General features: G+C 55.1%; 1 protein-coding gene across 3 annotated transcripts in view; it reads left to right on the top strand.

The window, feature by feature from the left end:
- Window positions 1–2202: 2202 nt before the first annotated feature.
- ITPR3 (inositol 1,4,5-trisphosphate receptor type 3) overlaps window positions 2203–25023 on the top strand; it is a 71537-nt gene continuing 48716 nt past the window's right edge. For all 3 annotated transcript variants that reach the window (XR_008615807.1, XR_008615808.1, XM_007128850.4), the window contains exons 1-2: window positions 2203–2509; window positions 16930–17000. Coding sequence is in view for 1 of the 3 variants with exons in the window: in XM_007128850.4 (XP_007128912.2) it covers window positions 2421–2509; window positions 16930–17000 (160 nt within the window). In the remaining 2 variants the exon portion in view is untranslated. The remainder of the gene's footprint in view (window positions 2510–16929; window positions 17001–25023) is intronic.

The raw sequence follows: 25023 nt of genomic DNA on the forward strand, positions 1-25023 counted from the left end.
GCGGCATGTGGGATCTTCCCGGACCAGGGCTCGAACCCGTGTCTCCTGCATTGGCAGGCGGATTCTTAGCCACTGCGCCACCAGAGAAGTCCCCATCCATTTGAATCTTAGGAGAGGAAGGACATGGACCCCTGGATATGGCTGGGGCAAAGAAGTCACGTGTGCAGAATGAAGCCACTGGAGGAGTGTTTCCAGCACATTTCTCTTCATCATCACTGTCTGGGGAAGGGGAAAGTCAATTGGGCTGAGGCCGGTGGCTTGATCAGAGCCTGGTGCCCAGCAGAAGCCGGCACATACTAGGCCCTTGATAAATGCTTATGGAACAAATGCATATATTTTCTTTCTGTCCGCAGGAAATGCAGTGGAGGCCTGACTTCTGGGAGCAAGTGAAGCTGTTCCAGTGGCTGGCCCTTCCCAGCTGGGCTCCAGGGATGGACAGCTGAGGTTCCAGTGCAGTGTAAGGCAGTGGAGAGAGTACTGGGCTGAAGTCAGGAGCTGGGGGTCAAGGGCTGGGCTTCTGGCTCCAGTTGCCATGAACCGGCTGTATGACCTAGAGGTCTGGTTCATCCTTCTCTGGGCTTTGCTCATCTCTTTTTGGCAGAGTGGCCTGGGTGAGGTTTTCCAACTGCAATTTGCAACCCATTTGGTACATTTAAAAGAGCAATTTAGTGGTTCACAATCAGTATTAAAAAACAAACCAAAACACAAATAGAACAGAAAATATCAGAGTGCAATCACAGGTCATAAGGGTAAGTATTGTTTTGTGAAACTATTGTTTTGCTTATATATAGATGAAGGTGCCGACTGGTCTGATGTAAAACTTACTTGCTACTGTGGATCCTGGTGAAAAGACTGTAAGACACTGAATTCAGCAATCCCGGAGATGTCCTCCTCTCCCACATTCTAGGGGTCTTTGTGAAAAAGCCACAGGCCCAGGGGCTCTTCTCTCCCTCCCCCTTCGTGTCAGCAGCGGTCTCTCTGCTCTTCGCTGCCTCACCCCTCCCTGGGTCTTTCTCCTTCCTGCTTCAGTCCTCAATCCCCTCCTCCCTTTCTCCCAGGGACAAGCCTCCCCCTTCCCAGGAAGTCAGGGTGGGGTGGGGTGGGGGGTCGGAAGGGAGTAAACGTGATCGAATGGGGGTGGCAGTGAGCACTTTATTCCAGAAGCAAAAATAAAGGACTAGGAAGCAAACACCCAAGCACCCGGGAACAGAACAGAAAGTAGGCGAGCTGGGGACGTGCGTTTGGGGGCAGGACTTCGTGAGCAAGAGCTCAGCGGCGACACCGCAGCGGGTCACTCACAGGGGGCCGGCACTGGCCTTGTCCTTGTTGGCGCTCGGGTGCGCAATTAACTAGCGAAGGTAGTTTTCACTCCTGCCCCCCAACCCCCCTTAAAAGAAAAGAAAGAAGAAGCCGGGAGTTTTGGAGCCAACTCCTGGAGAGGGAACGGCTGAACTGATTCGGAAGTTGGATCTCTTTGTACACAGGAATGCGGAGAGAAAAAAACAAAACCCACCCCATTGCTTCATTTCCCCTCCAAGCCCGAGCACTTTCTGTTGTGCAATGAAAAAGCTTTACACGTTGAGAAAAATGAATCCCGATTTGCGCTGTGAAGGAATGAGCGCACCTCTCCGCGCGAGACGGCTCTCAGCTGGGTGCGGAGACGGCGCGGTGGCCGCAGGGCGACCGCGGCCTGGGAGCTCGGAGGCACGTCCTCCGCGCGCGGCTCAAGGTAGCGCCCGCGGGGTCGTTGGACTCCCCCTTCCGAGGGCTGCTGCACGGCTCTCGGCGACCCGAGGGCCGAGGAGTAGATAGTTCGGGGAACCTCGAGGGCGGAGAGCCCCAACTACGGCTGGGCCTCCTGGGGATGGCGGTTCCGCGAGTCTGGCTGGGGACTTGCCGGAACTGAAAACCTGTGCCGGGAGCCCGCTGGGGCCCCGGGGCCCCTTGGAATTGCTGGGGGCAGGAGGCCGGCTCGGCGTCCGGGAGACGGGGCCGGGACGCGCTAGGGGCGCGGGAGGAAGGCCGGCGCACGTGGGTGCCGGCGGGCGGGACGCGGCCGGGTGCGGGGTGGGGGCGGGGTGTAGCTTCTCCGCCTCCCGGGCGAGATTTACATGTGTGTGTGGCGGCCCCAGACTTCCTGCTCTGCTACGCTGCAGGTACGCGCGGGCCCCGCCGGGCGGGCGGCGGGTGAGCCGAGACGCGGGCACCTCCTCACCCGGACGCCACCGCCGGCTCCCGGGCCGCGCCGCGCAGCCTTCCGCCCCGGGGGCTGCTAGCCCGCCCCGGCCGCGCCGAGCGCCCGGCTCCGAGGTGGGGGTGCGCCCCTCTCGGCCTCCCGGGTCATCTCCGCCCTCTGCACCTAGCCTGGCCGCGCGCCCCTGGGCGCCCCCACCGCCCAGGCTCCCCGGAGGGCCGCAGCCATGAGCGAGATGTCCAGCTTCCTCCACATCGGGGACATCGTCTCCCTGTACGCCGAGGGCTCCGTCAATGGCTTCATCAGCACTCTGGGGTGAGTGAGCCGAGTTCGGGGGGGTCGCGGTGGGCCCTGGTGCTAGTTGCGTGCGTCCTGCTGCCTCCCGCCGACAGAGGACCTGGACGTCCCCAGCTTTAAGGAGCGGAGGAACGGCTCGCCTCCTTCTTTCAGAGAAAGGAAGTGAAATGTTTGCCCAGGTAAAGTCGGGCGCCCAGCCGGAGTTGTCAGGAGGCGCCCCCCTTCGCGAAGCCTCCACCCTGGCGTTCTCGCCCTTCTTCAGAAGGGGCGGGGAGGCCGAGACTTCCTCTGCAGGTGGTCCCTGTGCGGGGGCAGGTGGGAGACTGGGGTGGGTGGCTGGGGCGTTAGTTGGGGAAAGGCATCCGGGCCTGGACGTGACCGGCTCTGGGATGGGGCGGAGCCGTGGAGGGGTGGGCAGGCCCAGCCCGGAGTCCTCTAGTAACAGACCTGTCGCACCTTTGAAGGGTCGCACCTTTTCCTCCTAGCTCTCTCCTGCCCTGCGCCCCCCCGGCCCCCATCACTAGGAGTGTCTTCGCAGCCCTCCCCTTCCAGGCGTCCCAGGTTCCTGCCGGTTGCCCCCTTCTCCCCGCCTCTCCTTGTCAATTTCCTGAGCAGCTCATCTGGCGCCTCTGGGTCCCTGGTCCCAGGATCTCTGGAGCACTTTACCAGCATTAATTAATTCTGGCCGCCACCCCCCAGGGTCTGGATAAGCAAGGAATCAATTCAAGTCCCTTGAGAGAGCCAGGCCTGAAGCTGGCATAGGACAGGGCAAGAATTAGAGCGAATGGGTTTTATCTTCAGAGAGGAGTTGAGTGAGTCGGTGGGGATGGGGGGTAAGAGTGATTTCTACACCTCTCCAGCCTCAGGGCAGGGCCTGTTTGTTACCTTTGTCACATTTTCAGTCTGGGGACTTGTGTTAAATGGTCTCATCTTCCCCACCACACCCAGCCGTTTTATTTTAGGGTAAACCCACCCTCTTCTGCTGACCCTACCCTCATCTGGATGCCAACCAGCTGCAAGGTGTCCCCTCCCTGGGGGCTTTGGAGGACAGCCTTGGCACTCTCAGCCCAGGGCTGGCTCTCCCTGAGCTGGGGAGGTGGGAGTCACCTGGCTCCCTTGGTGTCTTGTTGGGAGTTTAGCTTTAGTCCTGTGGGAAAGATCCGGAGGGTTGGAGGTCTGGCTTAGCCAATGGGGAATGGATGCTGACTTGGAATTCCAGAATACCTGCGCTCCTTATCTCAGCACCCTCCAGGCCTTCTCATTCCCCTCCCCATTCACATGTGGACTCCCCAGCCCTGCATCCCCTCCCCGCTACATCTGATTTGTCTTGCTCAGTTTACCAGAGGATGGGGTGAGCTGCATCCCCGGCACATAGTAAACATGTCTGATAGCGCTGAGGGAAGGAGCAGAGACTGTGGGGACGTGGGGGATGCAGGGGCAGACGGTGGCCCCCTTCCTGGTGTCTGAACAGTGCTGGGGGCTTTTGGGAAATGACCATCTTCTCTGTTGCTCTGAGTGCCAGGCTCAGGGCTGAGCACACTGTGGGGGCTTTTTTAGCACCTGTGAGGATCTAACAGAACCAAGGCCGTCCACACAGGCCTCATCCCCTCACTAGGGATTCCCTCTATTGCTTCCTAGCACAGCTCCCTCCCACCCTGGCCCTTCCTGCCCCAGGAAGCTGCTTCCTCCAATCCAGTTTGATTCTGAGGCAGGGCCTGGTGACCGCCCAGAGCCATTCTACTCCAGGGGCCGGTTCCCAGTGCAAACATCTCCAGGAGCTCCCAACTTCCCGCGGATACACGCCCACCCTCCTGGCACTCCCACCCTCCCAGCCTGGTCTTCTAGCACTGGCATGTGCTGGCCCCAACTTAACTTTCTATTTTTTTTTTTTTTTCACCACCCGCTTCACGACCGTGACACTCCGGGTGCACCACCTGGATTGGGATTCCTGGAACCTTCCCCACGCTCTTGCGGTCTGGTGTGCTCTTGCGGTCTTGTCTCGGTCTCTTTACCTTTGCTCCTGTTGCCCCTGCCCTTCAGCCAGTCTCCACCTGAGTAAATCTGACCCACCCTCTCAGACCTGGTACAAAGTGGCCTCCTTTGTGAGATCCAGCCTCCCTCCCCCACCCCGGCAGAATTAACCCCTTTTCCCCTGTGCTTCGCACTGCATTATACACATTCCTCTCTGGTGTTAATTGTGTTGTTTTACAATTAGTTGAAGGTTTCTCTGTAGGGCCTTCTAACACTGGGCACTTTGCCAGGATTGAGTGATTAATTACCCCATTCATGCCCTCAGGCACTGTGCTGGGCACCTTCTCAGAACTTCACTCAGTGAAGGAATGGTTTCTAAACACCATAAGGCATCGCTACTCAAAGTGTAGTCCTTGGTCCAGCAGCATCAGCATCACTGAGAATCTTGTTAGAAAATACAGAATCTCACACCCCTGCCTGTCCTACTGAATCAGAATCTGCATTTTGAACCCCAAGGGATTTGGAGCCTTAAAGAGAAGCTTTGCTCTATGTGATTCTCTCTCTGCTCCAGCCTCACCGGAATCTTTCTCCCTCCATCCTCAGCTCTGGTCCCCTTTGCCTTTATCCTGGCTGTTGGTGCCCATGTCTGCGAACCCTGGAGGCTGATTTGACTGAGTTCCCAGGCGATCGCAATGCTCCGTGCCCAAGAGGTGCCCAGTAAGGGCTGGAGAAAATGAATTTGATGAGGACAGGGGCAGCCTTGGACAGTGGGACTGGCTCAGCTGGGGGGTGGAAAGGGGGGCGGGCATTGTTGGAGGAGGGAGTCTGGGGCAGCTTCAGATTCCAGCCAGGCTCTGTGGAGCCAAGTGGAGGAGGCCAGTTAGAGCTGCCTGCATAATTACAGCTCCCCGTGGAGATTGTACATTAACTCTGGGTTGGGAGGATGGGAGGGGTCTGGGGAGTGGATCCTGGAGCAGGTTGAGACTTCAGCCGGGAAGGGAAAGCAGGCCCACACCTGTTCTTGGGAGGAGAGCATGGCTGGGGACACTGCCTCATCCCTCACTCCGGGTGGGAGGCAGCAGAGGCCAGGGCTGCAGTGGCGGGTCAGGGCCACTTCAGGTGAAGGATTTACTATGACTCCCGGCCAGTGGCTGTGGGGAACCAGCCCTGCGTGCAGGGTAGGCCCCTCAGTGTCTCATGTCCAGTTACTAGAAGGTCTCTTTTGAGTGCCCAGAGGGATGGCCCCCAGACCACTGGGATAAGCTGGGGAGTGCAGGTGAACTGGGTCTTGCAGTTGAGCTCCCAAGATTTGTCAGATTGCCTCTGCCTGCACATGGCTGGGCCTTGGAGCACCATTTGGGGGCTCTCAGGGCCTCTGGACCTGTGTCACCCAGGGCTGGGTGATCACAGGGAGTAGGGTCAGAAGTGACCTTGGGATCCCGTGTCTACCTTCCAGCCTGATCTGCTTCCCCAGGAGGGTGGGCATTGGAGGTCAGGACCCAGAAAACGTGGAGGTAAATGTGGAGGAAGTCCCAGGTCCCCAGGGTCAGGACCTGCTTTGTCACTAACTGGATGGGTGATTTTAGCAAGGCCCTCCCTCTCAGAGTCTGTTTCTATCAGCCTGGTTGTCCTCTAAGGTGCTCTGTTTGCACCTGAGAATCTCCCTGTGGGTCTTTAAAAAAAAATTCCAGCTCCCATGTCCCATGTCAGACCAACTGTAGTAACATTTCTAGGGGTGGGCGTCTGAGGTTTGGAATTTTAAAGCTCCCCAGTGCTTCTAATGTGTACCTGGGGTGGGGGGGTCCCTTCTCAGGGCCCTCTCAGGCTGACAGGCTGTGAGGAAGCCTAGCTGTTGGGTCTTGCCTGTCCCTTGGTCCAGAGAGCCCATCTCTTAGCCTTCATCAGACTTCATTAAGTCATTCAACAAACATCTGAGCACCTACTATGTGCCAGGCACTGTTCTAGTAACTGGGGAATCAGTGGTAACCAAGACAGAGTTCAGCCTGTTCCAGTCTGTACAGCGGAGAGCTGGGAGAGATGGTCTTTAAGGGCCCTTTGTGCTTTAAGTCTCTGAGACACATGTGATTCCAGGAGGGGGTGCTGCCCCTCCCGTACAGACGACATTCCACGGGCAGATTTCAGACCTGCCCTTGGCTTTCACTTAATTGTGATTTCATTGGAATGAGATGTTGGACTTAGCCCTGTCCTGTGCCCCAAGGCAGGGTCTCAGCCTCCACTAGGCCAATCCATACAACTCATGTTTTTTGGAAAATGTGTATTTTTTTCTTTCTTTCTTTTTTCTTTTTTTTTTTTTTTGTGGTACGCGGGCCTCTCACTGTTGTGGCCTCTCCCTTTGCGGAGCACAGGCTCCGGACGCGCAGGCTCAGATGCCATGGCTCACGGGCCCAGCCGCTCCGCGGCATGTGGGATATTCCTGGACCGGGGCATGAACCCGTGTCCCCTGCATCGGCAGGCGGACTCTCAACCACTGCGCCAGCAGGGAAGCCCTCTTTTTCTTTTTTAAATGAAAAAATTTTTTTGGCCGCGCCCCATGGCTTTTGGGATCTTAGTTCCCTGACCAGGGATTGAACCCAGGCCCCGGCAGTGAGAGCTCCGAGTCCTAAGCACTGGACAGCCAGGAAATTCCCATACATATTTTTTTCCTGATTAAAAAATAATAAATGCTCCATGGAGAAAACTTGAAAAACTAAAATAAAAAATTATCTGTAATACCACTGTGATTATATTGACAGCCTCTGTATGGGCTTTCTAGCCTTTTATGCACGCAAATAAAGATTTACAAAACAATATCACATTGCACATCTGGCTTTGTATCCTGTCTTTTTGGGGGGAATACATTAAGCTGTATTTTCCCTTGCGTGCCAGCCTACGACTGTTGTGGCCACAGAGCATCCCCTGGTATGATGTACCTTCATTTATTTAAGCAACTCTAGTATTGGGCATTCAGCTGGTCTCTAAATTTTTTGCTGTTCCAATCTGCCCTGAACATCTTAGTCCATACATGCCCAAACACTTGTCCAGTTATCCTCTCAGGATAGATTTCCAGAAGTGGAATTCTGAGATCAAAAGGAAGGTACATCTTTATTTATTTATTTATTTTTCCTGCCGCACCGCGTGGCTGCGTGGCTTTTGGGATCGTTCCCTGACCACGGATTGAATCTGGGCCCTCAGCAGTGAGAGCTCAGAGTCCTTACCTCTGGACCACAAGGGAATTCCCAAGGCACATCTTTTACCTTGCTGGCTCTCTCTAACTCTGCACATTTCTCTGGTGGCGGAGGAGGTGGAAATGGGGACCCTGCGCCCCGGGGGTTCTGGCCCATTTCACATCACGATTTTGAGAGTGTTGTGCTAGGGGCGTGGGGAGTAATTCCAGCCTCTGCCCTCGAGGTTGGGCGTGGCGGGGTGAAGTAGAGAGAGGGGTGGTGTGTGGGTTGCCTGAGGACAGGATCAGCCCCAAGGTCCCACCGAGGGACTCCAGGGACCCAGGCTGCATGCAGCTCCTGGGCCTTAAAGAGTCCTGCTGTAGCCACTTGCTCACACTATGTCCTGCCCTACGTTCCTGACCCCACGTCCCCTCCCTTCCCCTCCCCTCCCTGACTTGGCCCAGTGGGGCTGTGGGGTGGAGGCTTGGGTTGGACGTGGGGTGCTGTGCTGGTTTTTAGGGTGGGGTCACAGGAGCTTTCTGCTGTCAGTTTAGGGGCAGGTGTCTGGGTTTGAGTTACCCCTGAGCACACGTCTCCTGCAGTCTACCCCGAGGCCTGCTCGCCACACTTCACCCCATGTGGAGCTGGGGGGCTCCTGCCTGGAAGTGGGGGCTGTGAGGGAGGTGGGAAGGAGGCCTGGGAGTGGGGGGAGGAGAGCAGACCCCAAATCTCCAGTAAGTTCATCACAGGCCTCTGAATGTCAGCTCTGAGCTCCCCCAAGTGCGTCACGCGGGTCATGCCCAGTAGTGGCAATGGTTCCCAGCAGCTGTGCCTGTAGCCAGCCTGCTGCAGGGAGGACCCCTGGCTTAGTGGGGCTAAGCGATTTGCTGGGGGTGGGGGTGGGGGCCGTAAGCCAGCAGGAGCTGCAGGACTCTTCACACCAGGGCGGTCGGGGCACTGACAGCACAGTGCGCCTGGGGTGTCGGCTGGGGGGCGGGGAGGACACACTGCAGAGGGCTTCCCACCTGAGGAGACAGACAGTAGGGACTCCTTGCAGGGGATTGAGTGGAGGAGTAAAATGATCACAGTGGTGTGTAAAGGTACATATTTGTTTGGCTGGCAAGTGGGCAGAGCCAGGACAGACAGTGAACATAAATCTTAGCCCAGGGGCAGCTGCAGGTGTTTGAGGCAGACACCTGTGCATATTTGGTTCACAAATCGCTCTCGCATATCACTCAGCCAGCCAGCCATCACCCGCTTCTTCCAGACTGCAGGAGAGCCGGCTCTCCAGGGTCCGAGTCTAGAAATGGGTGACGGGGGTGATAGAGGTCATGCGAGGGAGAATTAAGTCTGTGTCTCAGAGATGCTGCTGCTGATGATAGACGGACTTCACCGAGTGTTTCCAGCTCTGGCCTGTGCTGTGCCTTTGACCCCTTACCACCAACCGGAGGCATATATATAATTTATAAAAGTAGAGAGAGGGACTTCCCTGGTGGTCCAGTGGTTAAGACTCCACGTTCCCAATGCAGGGGGCACGGATTCGATCCTTGGTCAGGGAACTAAGATCCCGCGTGCCACGTGGTACGGCCAAAAAAAAAAATAGAGAGAGAACCATTTAGAACACCCATATACCCACCACCTAGACTTAATCATTGTTTACATTTTGCCATATTTGCTGTTTCTTTTTTGCTGAAGTATTTTATGGTTGATTACATGCATTGCGTTTTTTTCACCTCTACATCCTTCATTTTACAGGAAATAGGCTATGTTTCTGTGTAACCACAGTGCTGTTATCATTACCAGTTAGTAATTTCCTAATAGCGTCCGCTGCCCAATCCATAGTCCAATACCCTCTATTGTTCTCAGTCTAGCCTTGATCGCTGGTTTCTTTAAATTAGGATCTACTCAAGGTCCACGTGTTAATTTGATTCTTATGTCTCTTAAGTCGACTTTAATCTAAAGCAACGCCCGGCCCCCACCTCTTTCTTCCTCACCCGATAAGTGGGAGGCTGTAGACTTGTCTCACTTTCTGGAGTCATCAGGGCTGCTTTGCTGCTCTGTTTCCCAGAGAGCCCTGCAGGGGTGTGGAGGAGGGCGGCCTGGGCTTCAGGGCTGCCCTGCTAAGGCTCCTCCAGCCTCAGTTACTATGTCAGGTTTGCGGGGCTGAGAGCCCAGTCCCCGCATGGAGAGCAGGAGAGAGGCCTGGGCAGGGCAAGGCCGACCTTGCCCTGGGAAGGGTGGGCTGGGTGGCCCAGGGTTGCCCCTCTTCTTGGCCTTTTCTCAGTTCTCTCTTGTGTCTCCTGCTCTCCATCCCTCTTCTCCTTGGCCTAACAGAGACCCCAGGACTCGCCAGAGCCCACCCAGTCCTGAGAGCCAGAAACCCAGGCGTGTGGGCAGAGGCAGTGCCCCGAAGGCTTGCGCCCTGGCCAGGGGCCCTTATTTCTGTCGGGCCAAGTTTAGTTACTTTTGCTGCCTCTCTTCCTCACTGGAGAGGCTCTTGGGGGTTCCCTGAGTGTGTGGCTTACTGTCCTTCCTAGACTTAAGCTCTCTGAAGGGATGAGCCATGCTTTTTTAAATTCCATATACTGGTCCCTTCGGTGGCTCAAAGTGGATCCTTGGTAAAGACCTGTAGAGGTCAAGTGAATGGATGTTTTTGCAGGGGTGCAGAAGTGAAGTTCTTTTCCCGCGCGGGCCAGTGATCCCAGCCAGTGAACCTGGGCTCCTCTCCCCACATTTCTCCCCACCCCCACCTAGTGGATGTGACTTTGGTTATTTGGGGAGGGGGAATCCAAGGCCCCCATCCTCCACCAGCCAATCCCAGTGTTCTGACAGTGCCTGCTTTGGGAGTAGCCTTCTGTGGGTCTAGCCTAGATCTGTGGGGTGGTGGCCAGTGCCCTGGGCTGGGAGTCAGGAGATCTGGGATCTGGAACTGGCTGTTCTTTTACTTGTTGTGTGACCTGAGCTCGTCAGTTTCCCCCTCCACCCTCTTTTCCAGGCTAGATCAGGGAGGGGCAGTCTGGGGACCCTTTGGGATTTCCCCAGTCTGGTGTCCTCCTCCCTTGGCTGCTCCTCTGATAGTCACTTGCCCCACTTCTAGTTCCCTTCTTCCTCCTATTTATCTAATCTTTCTGGACAGCACTGACCCGCCCCACTGCCTTTTCCATGGCTCCCACCTGGATCTCAAAGTCCACCCTGGTCATAATGGGGCCAGCCAGGCCCCTGGATGCATGTGCCTTTCCCTCTTCCTTCAAACCAAGGTCTTGGGGTGCAGACCCCAGGGGCATTTCAGGGAGACCGCCCTTCTCCACATCCTTCTAGAGCAGAGATGTCCACCAGCTCCTGCTCAGAGGGTCCAGGGCAGGCCTGCCCACAGGCTTCCTGACCGACCCTCCCTACCCCTACTACCACCCCCCCTTGCCCACTCTACTGATGCCCTATTGGGCCCTGCACAGTGCAGGCTCAAACTCATCTTGTGTCACCCAATGGATAGAAGGCTTACAGCAGACTGTCCTCAGGGCTTCTGAGTGTCCACTGGGTTGGGGGGGTGGGGGATGGGGGGTGGATTGCACAGGTGAAGGTCGTGGCTCCTGTCCTCACAGCACACAGCATGGTGGATGTGAGCTTCCAGAGGGTGGGGACCACACCCAGCACATACTCCCTGTGCAGTAAGATTTTGTTGAACGGATGGAGACCTAGATTGTATGTATAGGTGCCATCAACTGACCAGCTGTGTGGCCCAGGTGGTCCCTTTAACTCAGTGAACGTCACACTGGACTGTGGTAAGAATGGAATGAAGTAGCGGGTGTAATTTATAAATTAAGTGTTCTACGCATCGGAGCGTCGGTTTTTCTAAGATGATCTTGGCTGGGGTGCCTTTAGTTAAGGGGCGATGCCTCATGTGGTGGAAACGGGCAGGGAGCTCTGCAGGAGCCTAAGCGCGGCCTTGAAGATGGCAGGACTCGGAGGGGGCTTCTGCATGTGCAGAGGCGTGGAGGAGGGGGACAGCGAGATCAGAGGGCTGGCGGGGCGCGGGAGTAGGCCCTTCCCTGGACCTTGGGCGGAGATGGACGCGCTCAGGAGGGGAGGGGGACAGTGAAGCGACGCGGCAACTTCTCCCAGGAGAACCCGGCTCTGGTTACAGCGCCAGGTGCGCATCGGAAGCCGGACACCAATCCACACAGATACCCCCACCATGAGGGAGAACGGGGGAGCTACGGCCCGGGATGTAGGTGCCACCAAGTGGGAAGGGGTTCTCCGGAGCCGCCTTCCGCGGGCTCCCGGGCGGGGGAGGAAAGCGCGGGCGCTGGTGGCTCGTCCCGCGCCCAGCCCCTCACGCCCGCCTCCCACCGCCCCCGGGAGCTCCTGGCACAGGCCCAGCGTCCTGGCAGCGGTTTGCAGTCGGAGGCAGGCCGGGGCGACGCGGCTGGGGCGACGGCCACACACTGGGAGGCGAGTTTCGCTTCTCGGCGGGGGCGGGCCTCGGGCGGGCAGAAAGCGCCCTGCGGCCTCGGCGCGTCAGCTGGGTCTCGGCGGGCCGGGGCGGGGTTTCGGAGGGGCGGGGGCGGGGCGCTCGGCGACCACCTCGCTGCCGCTCCCTCTACCCAGAGGGACGGAAGTCCCGGCCGCGCCCTCTGAGGCTCCTCCAACATCAAAACTTACCTGTCTGCTGTCCCAGACCTTGCAGCCCATCTGATAAGGGCTTTCCTGCTTATCTGTTAATGGCTTCACGGGACACTCCTCCCATCCCCTCCCGCCCAATAGCACCTTCTTGGGATGCCTCAGTCCTAAGGAGTAGGTTCAGAGGAATGGAGGGGAGGCTTGTGCGGGGGCGCTTGGGGACATTTTGGGACTCTCTAAACATCCTGCTGCTGGCTGCCTTCTTTGCCTACGGACTTGGTGGAGGGCTGCCCTAAGCTACAGCTAGGAAATGAAATGATGGGGAGGGCGAGGTGCCATGCCTTAGAGGTTGCAGGGGAGGGGTACAGAAATTTCCCAGGGAAGTTGATTTTGCTCATCCAGAACCCACACTTGGAGGAGGGAGGGGGTGGGATGCTTTATCCAGGAGGAAGTTCTGAAAGTCCCATCTTCCTGACCTTGTTTTCCTGATACCTTGCAGGAGCCCCCGCCTTTTTTTTTTTTTTTTTTTTTTTTAACCGTCCACGTGGCTTGCTTCTCTGTTCTTACCATTCCTGTCCCCTCTTGGCTGCAGGTCTGGGATGTTTTCCTTCCCAACCTTGCTTGAAATTCTCCTCCTGGAGGCCATGCTCCCCTCCTGGCCAGACCCTCCCCTTTTCTAAGTGGCTTCAGCTTGCGCTCCCAAAGCAGTGCCCTGCTTTGTAAACCACTGGGCACTGGGGAGGGGCTGAGTTGGAGACAGCAGGGTTTCAGAAGCTGTGCCAGAGTGGGCGGGGACAGAAGGACATCCACATAATGACCAGGCAGATTTGTGCCAGAGGGATTAGGAAAACCACGCCAGGCATCCACTTTTGCATGTCTTTTTCCTGCACTTGTGACCCAGGGGAGGGATGGAGGGGTCTGGGGTGAGGATGGGTTTTCCTCAGGCAGGGAGTCTCTGGGGAGGTGGCCTACACAGGGCCTTGTGCACTGGTCAAGATGGCGGCTGTGGGGACTACGCCAGCCTCTCCTCAGCTGCACCAACTTCCATGATGCCCTATGGCTTTCCAGCACCCCCAGCAGTGCCAGGTGCCAGGCCCTGGCTGAGGCTTCCTCCCCTTCCCTACCAAAACTTACCCATCCAGTGTCTCCTCCCCTCAGGGCTTTGCCAAGAGACAACCAGCTAATCTGATTCACTAATTCTTATAGGAAATTCTATGAATTATTCAAGGCTTTGCACAGCTTCTGCCTCTTCTTTCACACCTTGTCTGATTGGCCAAGCTCTGACCTCTCCCTTCCCTGGACGAAATCCACAGATTGGCACCAATGCCTATTCCTTATATCATGAACTCTTCTGAGTATGTGACTTGTCTTCCTGATGAGATTTTAAACTCTCTTAGGGACCTTATCTTTTGCTTCTTGTGGACTTCCCACAGCAGCTAGTAAAATGATTAATTCACTCAATATGTATGTCGTGTGTGCCCACTCTGCGCCAGGCAGGTGGTCCAGATGCTGAGGATACAGGAGGAAGCGGAACAGACACATCCCTGTCCTCCTGAATCTTCCATCTCAGGTTGCGGAGGATAGGAACCAAAATAAATAAAATATATAGCAGGCTGGGTGGTGAGATGGAGAACAGAGAGGAAGATGAGAAGTGTGGGAGAGAACAGTTCACAGTTTTTAAAAGGATAGGGAGGGAGGGTGTCCATGGGAATGGGTCATTTGAGGTGAGATCTGAAGGAGGTGAGAGAGGGAGTCAGGAGGGTGTCTGGGGCAGAGAGTTCCAGGCAGAGGGAGAAGCCAGGGTCAAATCTCCTGGAAGGTTTGAGGAGCCTGGAGGAGGGCTGTGGGCTGGAGCAGAGTGGGCCAGGGGCCTGGGGAGGAGATGAGGTCTGAGAGGTAAGGTGGTAGATCATGTGGGGTCTCTCAGGCCATTGTGAGTTCTTGGGTGGGTGGTTCTCTGAGATGGGTGGTTCTGGAGGGTTCTGAGCAGAGAACTGCCCTGATTTGACTGACCTTTTAAAGGGATCCGTTTGCTGCTAAGTGGGGAACAGGCTGTAGGGAGATGAGAGGGGGGGCCAGGAGACTAATGGGGAGGCAGTTACATCCAGGTGAGAGCTGGTGGGGGCCTAGACAGGATGGTGGCAGTGGCATGATGAAAAGAGGTCAGATTCCAAACATATATATATTTTTAAACTTATTAAATTAAATTAATTAATTTTAAATTTTTGGCTGCATCGGGTCCTAGCTGCGGCATGCGGGCTCCTCGTTGTGGCGCACGGGCTCCTATCTAGTTGTGGCATGCAGGCTCCAGGGCTCCTGGGCTCTGTAGTTTGTCGCACACAAGCTCTCTAGTTGAGGCGCGCGAGCTCAGTAGCTGTGGTGTGCAGGCTTAGTTGCCCCGCGGCATCTGGGATCTGAGTTCCCTGACCAGGGATCGAGTCCGCGTCCCCTGCATTGTAAGGCGGACTCTTTACCACTGGACCGCCAGGAAAGTCCCATCATACGTATATATTTAAAAAAATTTTATTGAAGTATAGTTGATTTACAATGTTGTGTTAATTTCTGCTGTACAATAAAGTGACTCGGTTATATATATTTATTCTTTTTCCTATTTTTTTCCATTATGGTTTATTACAGGGTATTGAATAGAGTTCCCTGTGCTATACAGTAGGACCTTGTTGTTTATCCATCCTATATATACTAGTTTGCATCTGCTAGTCCCCAACTCCCAGTCCATCTCTCCTCCATCCCCTCCACCGGCAACCGTGTCTGTTCTCTATATCTGTGAGTCTGTTTTTGTTTCGTAGATAGGTTCATTTGTGTCATATTTTAAAGTCAGATGCCATACATATTTTGAAGATACAGCCCACAGGGTTTCCTCACAGACTAGGTTTGAAGGGCGAGTGGAAGAGAGGACCAAGGATTGAGCCAAGGTTTTTGGCCCAAGCAACTGGGATGATGGATCAGCTGAGATGGGGAGGACTTCAAGAAGAGCAGGAGCTCAGCTTGTAACGTGCTGAGTCTGCGATGCCTGTGGACATCCAAGTGCAGACGTGGAGTGGGCAGTTAGATCTACGAATCTGGAGTTTGGGGGAAGAGAGATGGCAGAGGTGGAGGTGGGAGTCATCAGTGAATGTATAAGTGGTGCTTTGAACCCATGCTTGTGTCCGAGATGACCAAGGGTCAGTGCTGATGGAGAAGGGGAGAGGGCTAAGGACTGAGCTAGAGTCCGGGGACGGGTGAGGGGACCAAGTGAGTCCTCGCAGCAAGCTGCCCTCTCCCCTCCTCTCCCTGTTACGGAGAGGTCCCCCACAGCAACCCCCGCCCCCCTCATGCTGCTGGGACCACCTCTGTAGAGATGAGAGCTCCAGGGACCTTGGGATCAACCGGAGGTTTAGCACAGCTGGGGCAAGGAGGTTGTGAGGCTAGCTAGGGAGTGGGTGGAGGTCAGATCACAAAAGGCCTTGTTGGCCAATCCAAGGAGGGGAGGCGTAGAAGGAGGCTTTGGAATTAGCTCTGTGGCTTCAGACAAATTATTTAATGTTCAAACCCAGTTTCCTCCTCTGTAAAATGGTGCTCATGACTAGCCCCTTGGGGGAAGTTGGTGAGAATTCAGAGGAAGTGGTTGTGAAGTGCTGACATAGAGTTGGCCTCTGAAAGGGTGGGTCATCATCATCACTTTGTCCTAGAGGCTGGGGTGGCATTGAAGAATGTTAAATGCAGGAATGGGTGGATGGATGGATGAGTCGGTGTCCTCCAGAGACTCAGGATTAACCTCAGCCATGGCTGGAAGGGAGGAATTTCAAGCCCAAGGGTGACCAAAGCAGAGAGTATGAAATGGGCCTGACTGAGGTCGGGAAGGTGCAAGGTTCAGTGTCCTGTCTTTGAGACCCGGAGGCCTGTCCCCGTAGTTTGGTGTCTCATAAGCTTCTCTCATCTGTTCGTCTGTGTCTAGTCTCTCTCTGCTTCTGTTTCTTATCCTGTTTATCATTCTGACTCTGTCTTTTCTGTCTCTCCCTTCCTCTCTGTGTCTCTGTCTCTCGGTCCCCTTCTCTCTTCCTCCTCCATCACCTGCTGCCTTTTCAGGTCTGGGCAGGGTCTCAGGGCTATGACAGGAGTTATATCTGCAGTGTGTGACAGCCCAGACTGGCGGCAGATCCCCATGGGACAGCTCCAGCTGGGGGGTCGGGGGTGGGCTGGGTGTGTCTCTTGAGCTTTTTGTGGGGTCTCCCCCATCCCCACCCAGGAGACCTCACCTTTTAACAGTGGTGCCAGGAAAGGGGATGACCTGATGGCAGGGGGTTGTCAGTGATGGAGAAGTTTCTTTGTTTTTTGTTTTGTTTTTTTAATTGAAGTATAGTTGATTTACAATGTTATGTTAATTTGTGCTGTACAGCAAAATGATTCAGTTATACATATATATACATTCTTTCTTTTTTCATATTCTTTTCCATTATGGTTTATCACAGGATACTGAATACAGTTCTTTGTGCTATACAGTAGGACCTTGTTGTTTATCCATTCTATATATAAAAGCTTATATCTTCGAACCCCAGCCTCCCACTCCATCCCTTGAGAGGTTTCTTTGGAGGCCTCCCTGGTGCCCTGGAACCCCCTGCCCTGAGGGAGGGACGCCCGGGAAGGTGGGTGTCTTCCTTCTGCTGACCCAGCTGCCTTGTCCCCCAGGTTGGTGGATGACCGCTGTGTCGTGGAGCCCGCGGCTGGGGACCTGGACAACCCTCCTAAGAAGTTCCGAGGTGAGACCTCTGCTCCCCCCACAAACTCCCCTCCCCCTCCTGGCTGCTGAGTCCCGGACCTCGGACAGAACCCATTCAACCCAGGGGCCCAGTGGGCGGGTTAGGCAAGGTACCGCCCACAGCCCCCTCACACTGCTGTCTGTGGAACCCCCATCGGCTTGAACAATGCCATCTCGGCAGGATGGCCTCTGCCTGCATTTTCCGGGGGCCACACCCCACTTCTCAGGGGCACACCCACTCCTGGCTGGGGGCCCGTTCTCCCCTGACCTCCCCACCACCCACAAGGCTTTCTTTGTCTGTGTGACTGGGCGTTTTCTGAGGGAACAGGGGAGGAAAAGAGAGTCTCCTCAGGTATTAGGAGGCCCAGGGTGGGAGCCCTTCTCTGTGCCGCATGGTGAGGGGAGTGGACCCCATGGTCCCCGGGCAAGTGCCTGCCCTCTCTGTGTCCTCCGAGGTCAGTGGGCGCCTCAGCCCTGCCCCACAGGCCCGGGGGCCCTTGTGAGGATGAAATGATATCCTGCTGTCACTGCGCCGGAAGGTGTCATTGTGGTGATTACCTGTGAGGCTGAGACAGACAGGCAGACGAAGCCTGGGTGTGGTGGGCAGGTTGGGAGCGGGCAGGAACACGCCAGGCCGTGCCACCTTGGCTGCCCACGTGGCTGCTTCTCTGGGGAGAGATCAGCTGGGATTGTCCTCGAGAGGGATGCGGTTGAGGGAGGGGAGTGGGGTTTACGACAGTCCTGTGGCATCCTTGGCGCTCTCTGTCTGCTGGGGGCCTTGCCTCTCTGTCGGAGTGTGGAGGAGATAGAAGGGCTCCTCCCAGGCTGCAGGGGGGCCCCACATCTACTGTTCTGCTTCCGTCGTGTGCCTCTGAGTGGGGTCTTAGGTCAGGACATGCCTGGCTCTGTGGGGCCCGCCTCTGGCACTGGACCTTCCTCACCACTGCAGACGCCTGTGTCCTGCCCCATCTGGCCGCACTGCCTCTCACCTCATCCCCTACCCCTGGCCCTCCCTTGTTCCCTCTAGCCACACCAGGCCTGCTGCTTTTCCTCATATTTATTAGCCATGCTCTGGGTAAAGATGGGGGTTTCGGGGGGTTGTGTGGGCTGCCTGCTTGGAGGTACAGCTCTGACCGTTACCTGCCCCTGGGTCGTGAAGCGGGGAGTGGGTAGAGTGGGGGTGGGCCTGGCACTTTCCTGGAACCAGAAATAGGAGAGCTTTGATTTCTGCTCTAGCTGAGGGTTTTGGGTGAATTCTTGGGAAGAACTTAGAACGGAAGAGAGTGGTTGAGGTCCCGAGGCTGGGCTGTGCCAGGGCAGGGAGGGGACCGGGGCTGAAAGGAGAAGGTGGGTGGTGTGTCTCAGTGTGTGCAGTCAGCCATGTGGCGTGATCGGTGGTGACAGGGAGGTGGGTGTGGCAGAGGAATATTTGCCCTCGAGTTCCGGTAGACAGAGTTTGGGGCCAATTTTTGACAACAAAACAGCTACTTAGCAGAACAAGTGCTCCTTTGATTTCTTGTCCTCCTCCCACTCCCTCCTTTCTCTTCCTCTTTATTTTCCCAAAGCCCGTGAGCAGGGCCCACCCCAGCGTCGGGGGCTGCTCCGTGGTCCCTGAGGCTGTGCTGGGCCCCACCAGCTCCGGGAGATGCCAGAGGGACTCAGCCTCCAGCCTCCTCCCCACCCACCCTGCTCCTGGCCTGGCCTGGGTGTCTTGGTGAGGCGGGCAGAGGCCCCTCTGGACCGCCTGTGGCCCAGTGTGGACCTGAGAAGAGCCCACCTTCTGGGACAGAACCAGGTCTCTGTGCAGCCCCTTGGCTGGCGAGTGAGTTGGAGCGTGAGAACCTGGGACAAGAGACACAGACTCCAACCTCTTCAGCTTTGAGGTTGAAGCCCAGAGAAGAAAGGTTGAGCTTGGCCTCCAACCCTGGAGCCCGGTTCTCATAGTTCCAAACAGCCCCGCCCTGGAGGGAGGTCCCAGCAAGGGCATGGGGACCTTGGCAGGCATTTTAGAACTTGGTCAGAGCTCATCAGAGATGGCCGAGGTGTCCTGAGGCCACCGTGGGGTGGGCCCGGCCTTGGCTGGGAACTGTTGTGGCTCCCTCTCTTCCCGCACGGCTCACGCCTCCTTCACCTGCTGACCCCGGACATGTTTCTCCTGCAAACAGCCCCGCCCTGGAGGGAGGTCCCAGCAAGGGCATGGGGACCTTGGCAGGCATTTTAGAACTTGGTCAGAGCTCATCAGAGATGGCCGAGGTGTCCTGAGGCCACCGTGGGGTGGGCCCGGCCTTGGCTGGGAACTGTTGTGGCTCCCTCTCTTCCCGCACGGCTCACGCCTCCTTCACCTGCTGACCCCGGAGGCCCCCAGACTGGGTTGGCCAAGCCCGTGAAGCCCCCCCGCCCTGCTTCCATCAGCCTCTGGTTAGCTCCCTGTTTGTGGTTTCAGCTCCTGCACCTTCCAAGGCCATCCCAAGCCCTGACATGTTCAGGGAATTTTTTCCAGAGTTTGCAGGGCCCTGGGAGGCCCAGGCTGCCAGTGCCCCAATGTGTAGGGCACCCCACGCCAGCCCAGCCTCCCTGACCTCTGCTTTGTTGTAGGGGTCTTGGGTTATGGCTGTTCAGAGTCCTGCTCTCCTGGCCGGGCCGGGTCTGGGCAGGTCCCCTCCCATAGCATGGGCGCGGGAGACCCATTTCAGAAGGACGCACCTCCCTGTCCACCTGGGAAGCTCAGTGCTCACATCCCCGGCTAAGGCGACCCCACGAAATGTGTAGCAGTCACTTACCCACATAGTGGGCGGCAGGTGCCGGGAGGGGGCTGATGAGGGGACCTCCCTGTGCTTGCACCCTGGGTGCCCTCCGCCCCCCAGCCTCATGCCTCTCCTCTACCTGCCCATCTTCCAAGCCCGGTTTATTGTTACTTTTATTAAGGTCCGCTTCAACTACTAAAAGGAAAAAGTAAGGAGAAAGTTAACACACACCCATGCACCCACTACTGAGCTCTCTCATATCCTTTTTCCTGTGTTTATTTCAGGTCTTTTTCATTGTTAAAGAGATAGCATCTTATGCATGTAGCCAAAGCCCCCAGTGTCTTTCCCTGACCTCTTTCTCTTCCCCCTCCCCAGAGGCAGACACTCTCAGAAATTGGTATGCCTCATTCAGGGGCCTGTTTTTATGCTTTTGCTTTAATACGTAGAGATATTTCTATGATGAATTATATAGGGTATTCTTTTCCATTTTTCCAACCCTGTATGTTGAAGGTAGCCTTCTGTACAAATCTTTCTGCACTTTTTTTGTCGGTGGCTTCTCTTGTTGTGGAGCGCAGGCTCTGGGCGCTTGGGCTTCAGTAGTTGTGGCACATGGTCTCAGCATTTTGTGGCTCACGGGCTGTAGAGCACAGGCTCAGTAGTTGTGGCACGTGGGCTTAGCTGCTCCGCGGCATGTGGGATTTTCCCGGGCCAGGGCTTGAACCCGCGTCCCCTGCACTGGTAGGCAGATTCTTAACCACTGTGCCACCAGGGAAGTCCTCTGCACTGTTTCTGAGACTTATCTGTATTGACCCACGGGGCTCTAGTTCATCTGTTTAATTGCTATGTAATATTCCACTGAGTGAGTAAACTGCAATCCTTTTATTGGTTCCCCCCGTTGATGGACGTTTATCTCATTTGCAGTTTTTGGCAATTGCCAACAATGCTGCAGTGAGCACCCTGTACACGTCTGTCTCCCTGGGCTCGTGGCCAAGAGTTTCTTGGGTGTGTTCCAAGGGAGGGTGACCTGGGTGAGAGGCATCTCTCCTGTCTTGCTAGGAACGGCCCTGCTGCCTTCCATGGGGGCTGTGTTTACCCTCACCCCTCGCCCCAGTTCACCCCTGCCAGACTGTGGGTGCATGGGGTGGGGGTGCCCTTGCTGCACCCCTATCCTGGCTACATTTTGTTTTGTCCGACTTAAGTGTCTTCCAGCCCGCTGGGTGTGAAATGCCATCTCACTGTGGTTTTTTTTGGTTAAATTTATTTATTTTAATTAATTAATTAATTAATATTTTAAAATAAATTTATTTATTTATTTCTGGCTGTGTTGGGTCTTCGTTTCTGTGCGAGGGCTTTCTCTAGGGAGCCCGGTTCTCATAGTTCCAAACAGCCCCGCCCTGGAGGGAGGTCCCAGCAAGGGCATGGGGACCTTGGCAGGCATTTTAGAACTTGGTCAGAGCTCATCAGAGATGGCCGAGGTGTCCTGAGGCCACCGTGGGGTGGGCCCGGCCTTGGCTGGGAACTGTTGTGGCTCCCTCTCTTCCCGCACGGCTCACGCCTCCTTCACCTGCTGACCCCGGAGGCCCCCAGACTGGGTTGGCCAAGCCCGTGAAGCCCCCCCGCCCTGCTTCCATCAGCCTCTGGTTAGCTCCCTGTTTGTGGTTTCAGCTCCTGCACCTTCCAAGGCCATCCCAAGCCCTGACATGTTCAGGGAATTTTTTCCAGAGTTTGCAGGGCCCTGGGAGGCCCAGGCTGCCAGTGCCCCAATGTGTAGGGCACCCCACGCCAGCCCAGCCTCCCTGACCTCTGCTTTGTTGTAGGGGTCTTGGGTTATGGCTGTTCAGAGTCCTGCTCTCCTGGCCGGGCCGGGTCTGGGCAGGTCCCCTCCCATAGCATGGGCGCGGGAGACCCATTTCAGAAGGACGCACCTCCCCGTCCACCTGGGAAGCTCAGTGCTCACATCCCCGGCTAAGGCGACCCCACGAAATGTGTAGCAGTCACTTACCCACATAGTGGGCGGCAGGTGCCGGGAGGGGGCTGATGAGGGGACCTCCCTGTGCTTGCACCCTGGGTGCCCTCCGCCCCCCAGCCTCATGCCTCTCCTCTACCTGCCCATCTTCCAAGCCCGGTTTATTGTTACTTTTATTAAGGTCCGCTTCAACTACTAAAAGGAAAAAGTAAGGAGAAAGTTAACACACACCCATGCACCCACTACTGAGCTCTCTCATATCCTTTTTCCTGTGTTTATTTCAGGTCTTTTTCATTGTTAAAGAGATAGCATCTTATGCATGTAGCCAAAGCCCCCAGTGTCTTTCCCTGACCTCTTTCTCTTCCCCCTCCCCAGAGGCAGACACTCTCAGAAATTGGTATGCCTCATTCAGGGGCCTGTTTTTATGCTTTTGCTTTAATACGTAGAGATATTTCTATGATGAATTATATAGGGTATTCTTTTCCATTTTTCCAACCCTGTATGTTGAAGGTAGCCTTCTGTACAAATCTTTCTGCACTTTTTTTGTCGGTGGCTTCTCTTGTTGTGGAGCGCAGGCTCTGGGCGCTTGGGCTTCAGTAGTTGTGGCACATGGTCTCAGCATTTTGTGGCTCACGGGCTGTAGAGCACAGGCTCAGTAGTTGTGGCACGTGGGCTTAGCTGCTCCGCGGCATGTGGGATTTTCCCGGGCCAGGGCTTGAACCCGCGTCCCCTGCACTGGTAGGCAGATTCTTAACCACTGTGCCACCAGGGAAGTCCTCTGCACTGTTTCTGAGACTTATCTGTATTGACCCACGGGGCTCTAGTTCATCTGTTTAATTGCTATGTAATATTCCACTGAGTGAGTAAACTGCAATCCTTTTATTGGTTCCCCCCGTTGATGGACGTTTATCTCATTTGCAGTTTTTGGCAATTGCCAACAATGCTGCAGTGAGCACCCTGTACACGTCTGTCTCCCTGGGCTCGTGGCCAAGAGTTTCTTGGGTGTGTTCCAAGGGAGGGTGACCTGGGTGAGAGGCATCTCTCCTGTCTTGCTAGGAACGGCCCTGCTGCCTTCCATGGGGGCTGTGTTTACCCTCACCCCTCGCCCCAGTTCACCCCTGCCAGACTGTGGGTGCATGGGGTGGGGGTGCCCTTGCTGCACCCCTATCCTGGCTACATTTTGTTTTGTCCGACTTAAGTGTCTTCCAGCCCGCTGGGTGTGAAATGCCATCTCACTGTGGTTTTTTTTGGTTAAATTTATTTATTTTAATTAATTAATTAATTAATATTTTAAAATAAATTTATTTATTTATTTCTGGCTGTGTTGGGTCTTCGTTTCTGTGCGAGGGCTTTCTCTAGTTGCGGCGAGCGGGGGCCACTCTTCATCGCGGTGCGCGGGCCTCTCACTGTCGCGGCCTCTCTTGTTGCGGAGCACAAGCTCCAGACGCGCAGGCTCAGTAGCTGTGGCTCACGGGCCTAGTTGCTCCGCGGCATGTGGGATCCTCCCAGACCAGGGCTCGAACCCGTGTCCCCTGCATTGGCAGGCAGATTCTCAACCACTGCGCCACCAGGGAAGCTCCTATTTTAATTTATTTATTTTTGGCTGTGTTGGGTCTTCCGTTGCAGTGCACAGGCTTTCTGTAGTTGCGGCGAGTGGGGGCTACTATTTGTTGCGGCGCGTCGGCTTCTCATCGCAGTGGCTTCTCTTGTGGAGCACGGGCTCTAGGCGCGCGGGCTTCAGTAGTTGTGGCTCGCAGGCTCTAGAGTGCAGGCTCAGTAGTTGTGGCGCACGGGCTTAGTTGCTCCGCGGCATGTGGGATCTTCCCAGACCAGGGCTTGAACCCGTGTCCCCTGCATTGGCAGGCGGATTCTTAACCACTGCGCCACCAGGGAAGCGCCTCACTGTGGTTTTAATTTGCATTCCTCTGACTACTAGTGAGACATCTTTTCATATGTTTATGGTCCACTTAAAATCTTGTTCTTCATCTTTTCTTTTTCCTCTTTATAAAAGTAATACAAATACAGGCTCTAGGATCCAGATGGGAGCATCCCATCCCACCCTCCTCACCTCCTGTCCCCGTCTCCAGGGACAACCCTACTAGAGAATCCGACTAGGTAGTTTATTCATCCGGTTACACCTCAAAACGTTGTGCAAACATCCATCGAGAATCTGCTCGCACGGCCCTCTCCCATCTCCACTGTTGTCCCTCCAGGTAACCACTTTCTTTAGTTTGTTACGCATCCTCCCGTGGTCCTAATGCAACTGCAAACATATGTTCAGACTTCCCCGATTTTCTTACAGTGGGGTAGCATTCTATATGCACTGTTCTGTTCTTTGCTGTTTTTACTTTGTGAGTCTTACTGTGGATAGATCCTACTGGAGATCTTTCTATATTAGTATATAGAGGTCTTGAACTCTCTTTCTCTTTTTCACTTAAAAACTCATTTTTGTCCACATCCTGGACAACGGTGAAAACAGTGTTCCTATGGTTTACATAGTTTTAAGCATTTCAAAAATATTTTTTTTCACCTGTGGTGAATAGCCTCATGAAGTTTACCATCTTAACCACTTTTAAGTGTACAGGTCAGTGGCATTAAGCACACTCTCATCAGCCATCACCGCCATCCATCCACAGAACTGCTTTTCCTCTTGTAAAACTGAAGCTCTATATCCATTAAATAATAACTCCCCATTCCCGACCCATCCTTCACCCCAACCACTGTCCAACTTTCCGCCTATATGAATCCGACTAGTCTTAAGTACCTCACGTGAGCAGAATCGTACCTTGTTTGTCCTTTTGTGGCTTATGTCACTTAGCTTAATGGCTTCAAGGTTTACCCGGATTGCAGCCTGTGTCAGGGTTTCTGACCACCCCGCCCTCTCTCACAGCTCCATAGCTGTCCTTCATGTGGCTCCTTCGTAATTTATTTAACCAGTCCCCTCTGATGGGCACGTGGGCTGTTTCTAATCTTTATCATTCCCGACAGTGCAGTGAAGACCCTTGTCCCTTGTCATTTTGTACAAATGCAGCTGTGCTCTTGGAATGAAGGACCCGTGGGGAGATTGCTGTGTTCAAGGGAGGGGACATCTGTGGCTCTGATCTTTTGTCTTGCGCCTTGTCCAACAGTGTAATAAGAGAAAGCAAAACCATTCACTCTTTTCATCGTTTCTTCTGCTTGCTACCCCAGGTTTCGCTTATTCCGGGAGAGTTTCTCTCTCGGCCCATCCCTCCACTTTCTCCCCTCTCCCTGCCCCCAGCAGCATGCTGTTGCTGTTGTAGCTTCTCCGTGGTCACCTTTATTAACCCAAGTAT

The sequence above is a fragment of the Physeter macrocephalus genome, chromosome 18, assembly GCF_002837175.3.
Source record: "Physeter macrocephalus isolate SW-GA chromosome 18, ASM283717v5, whole genome shotgun sequence".
NCBI classification, from domain to species: Eukaryota; Metazoa; Chordata; class Mammalia; order Artiodactyla; family Physeteridae; genus Physeter; species Physeter macrocephalus.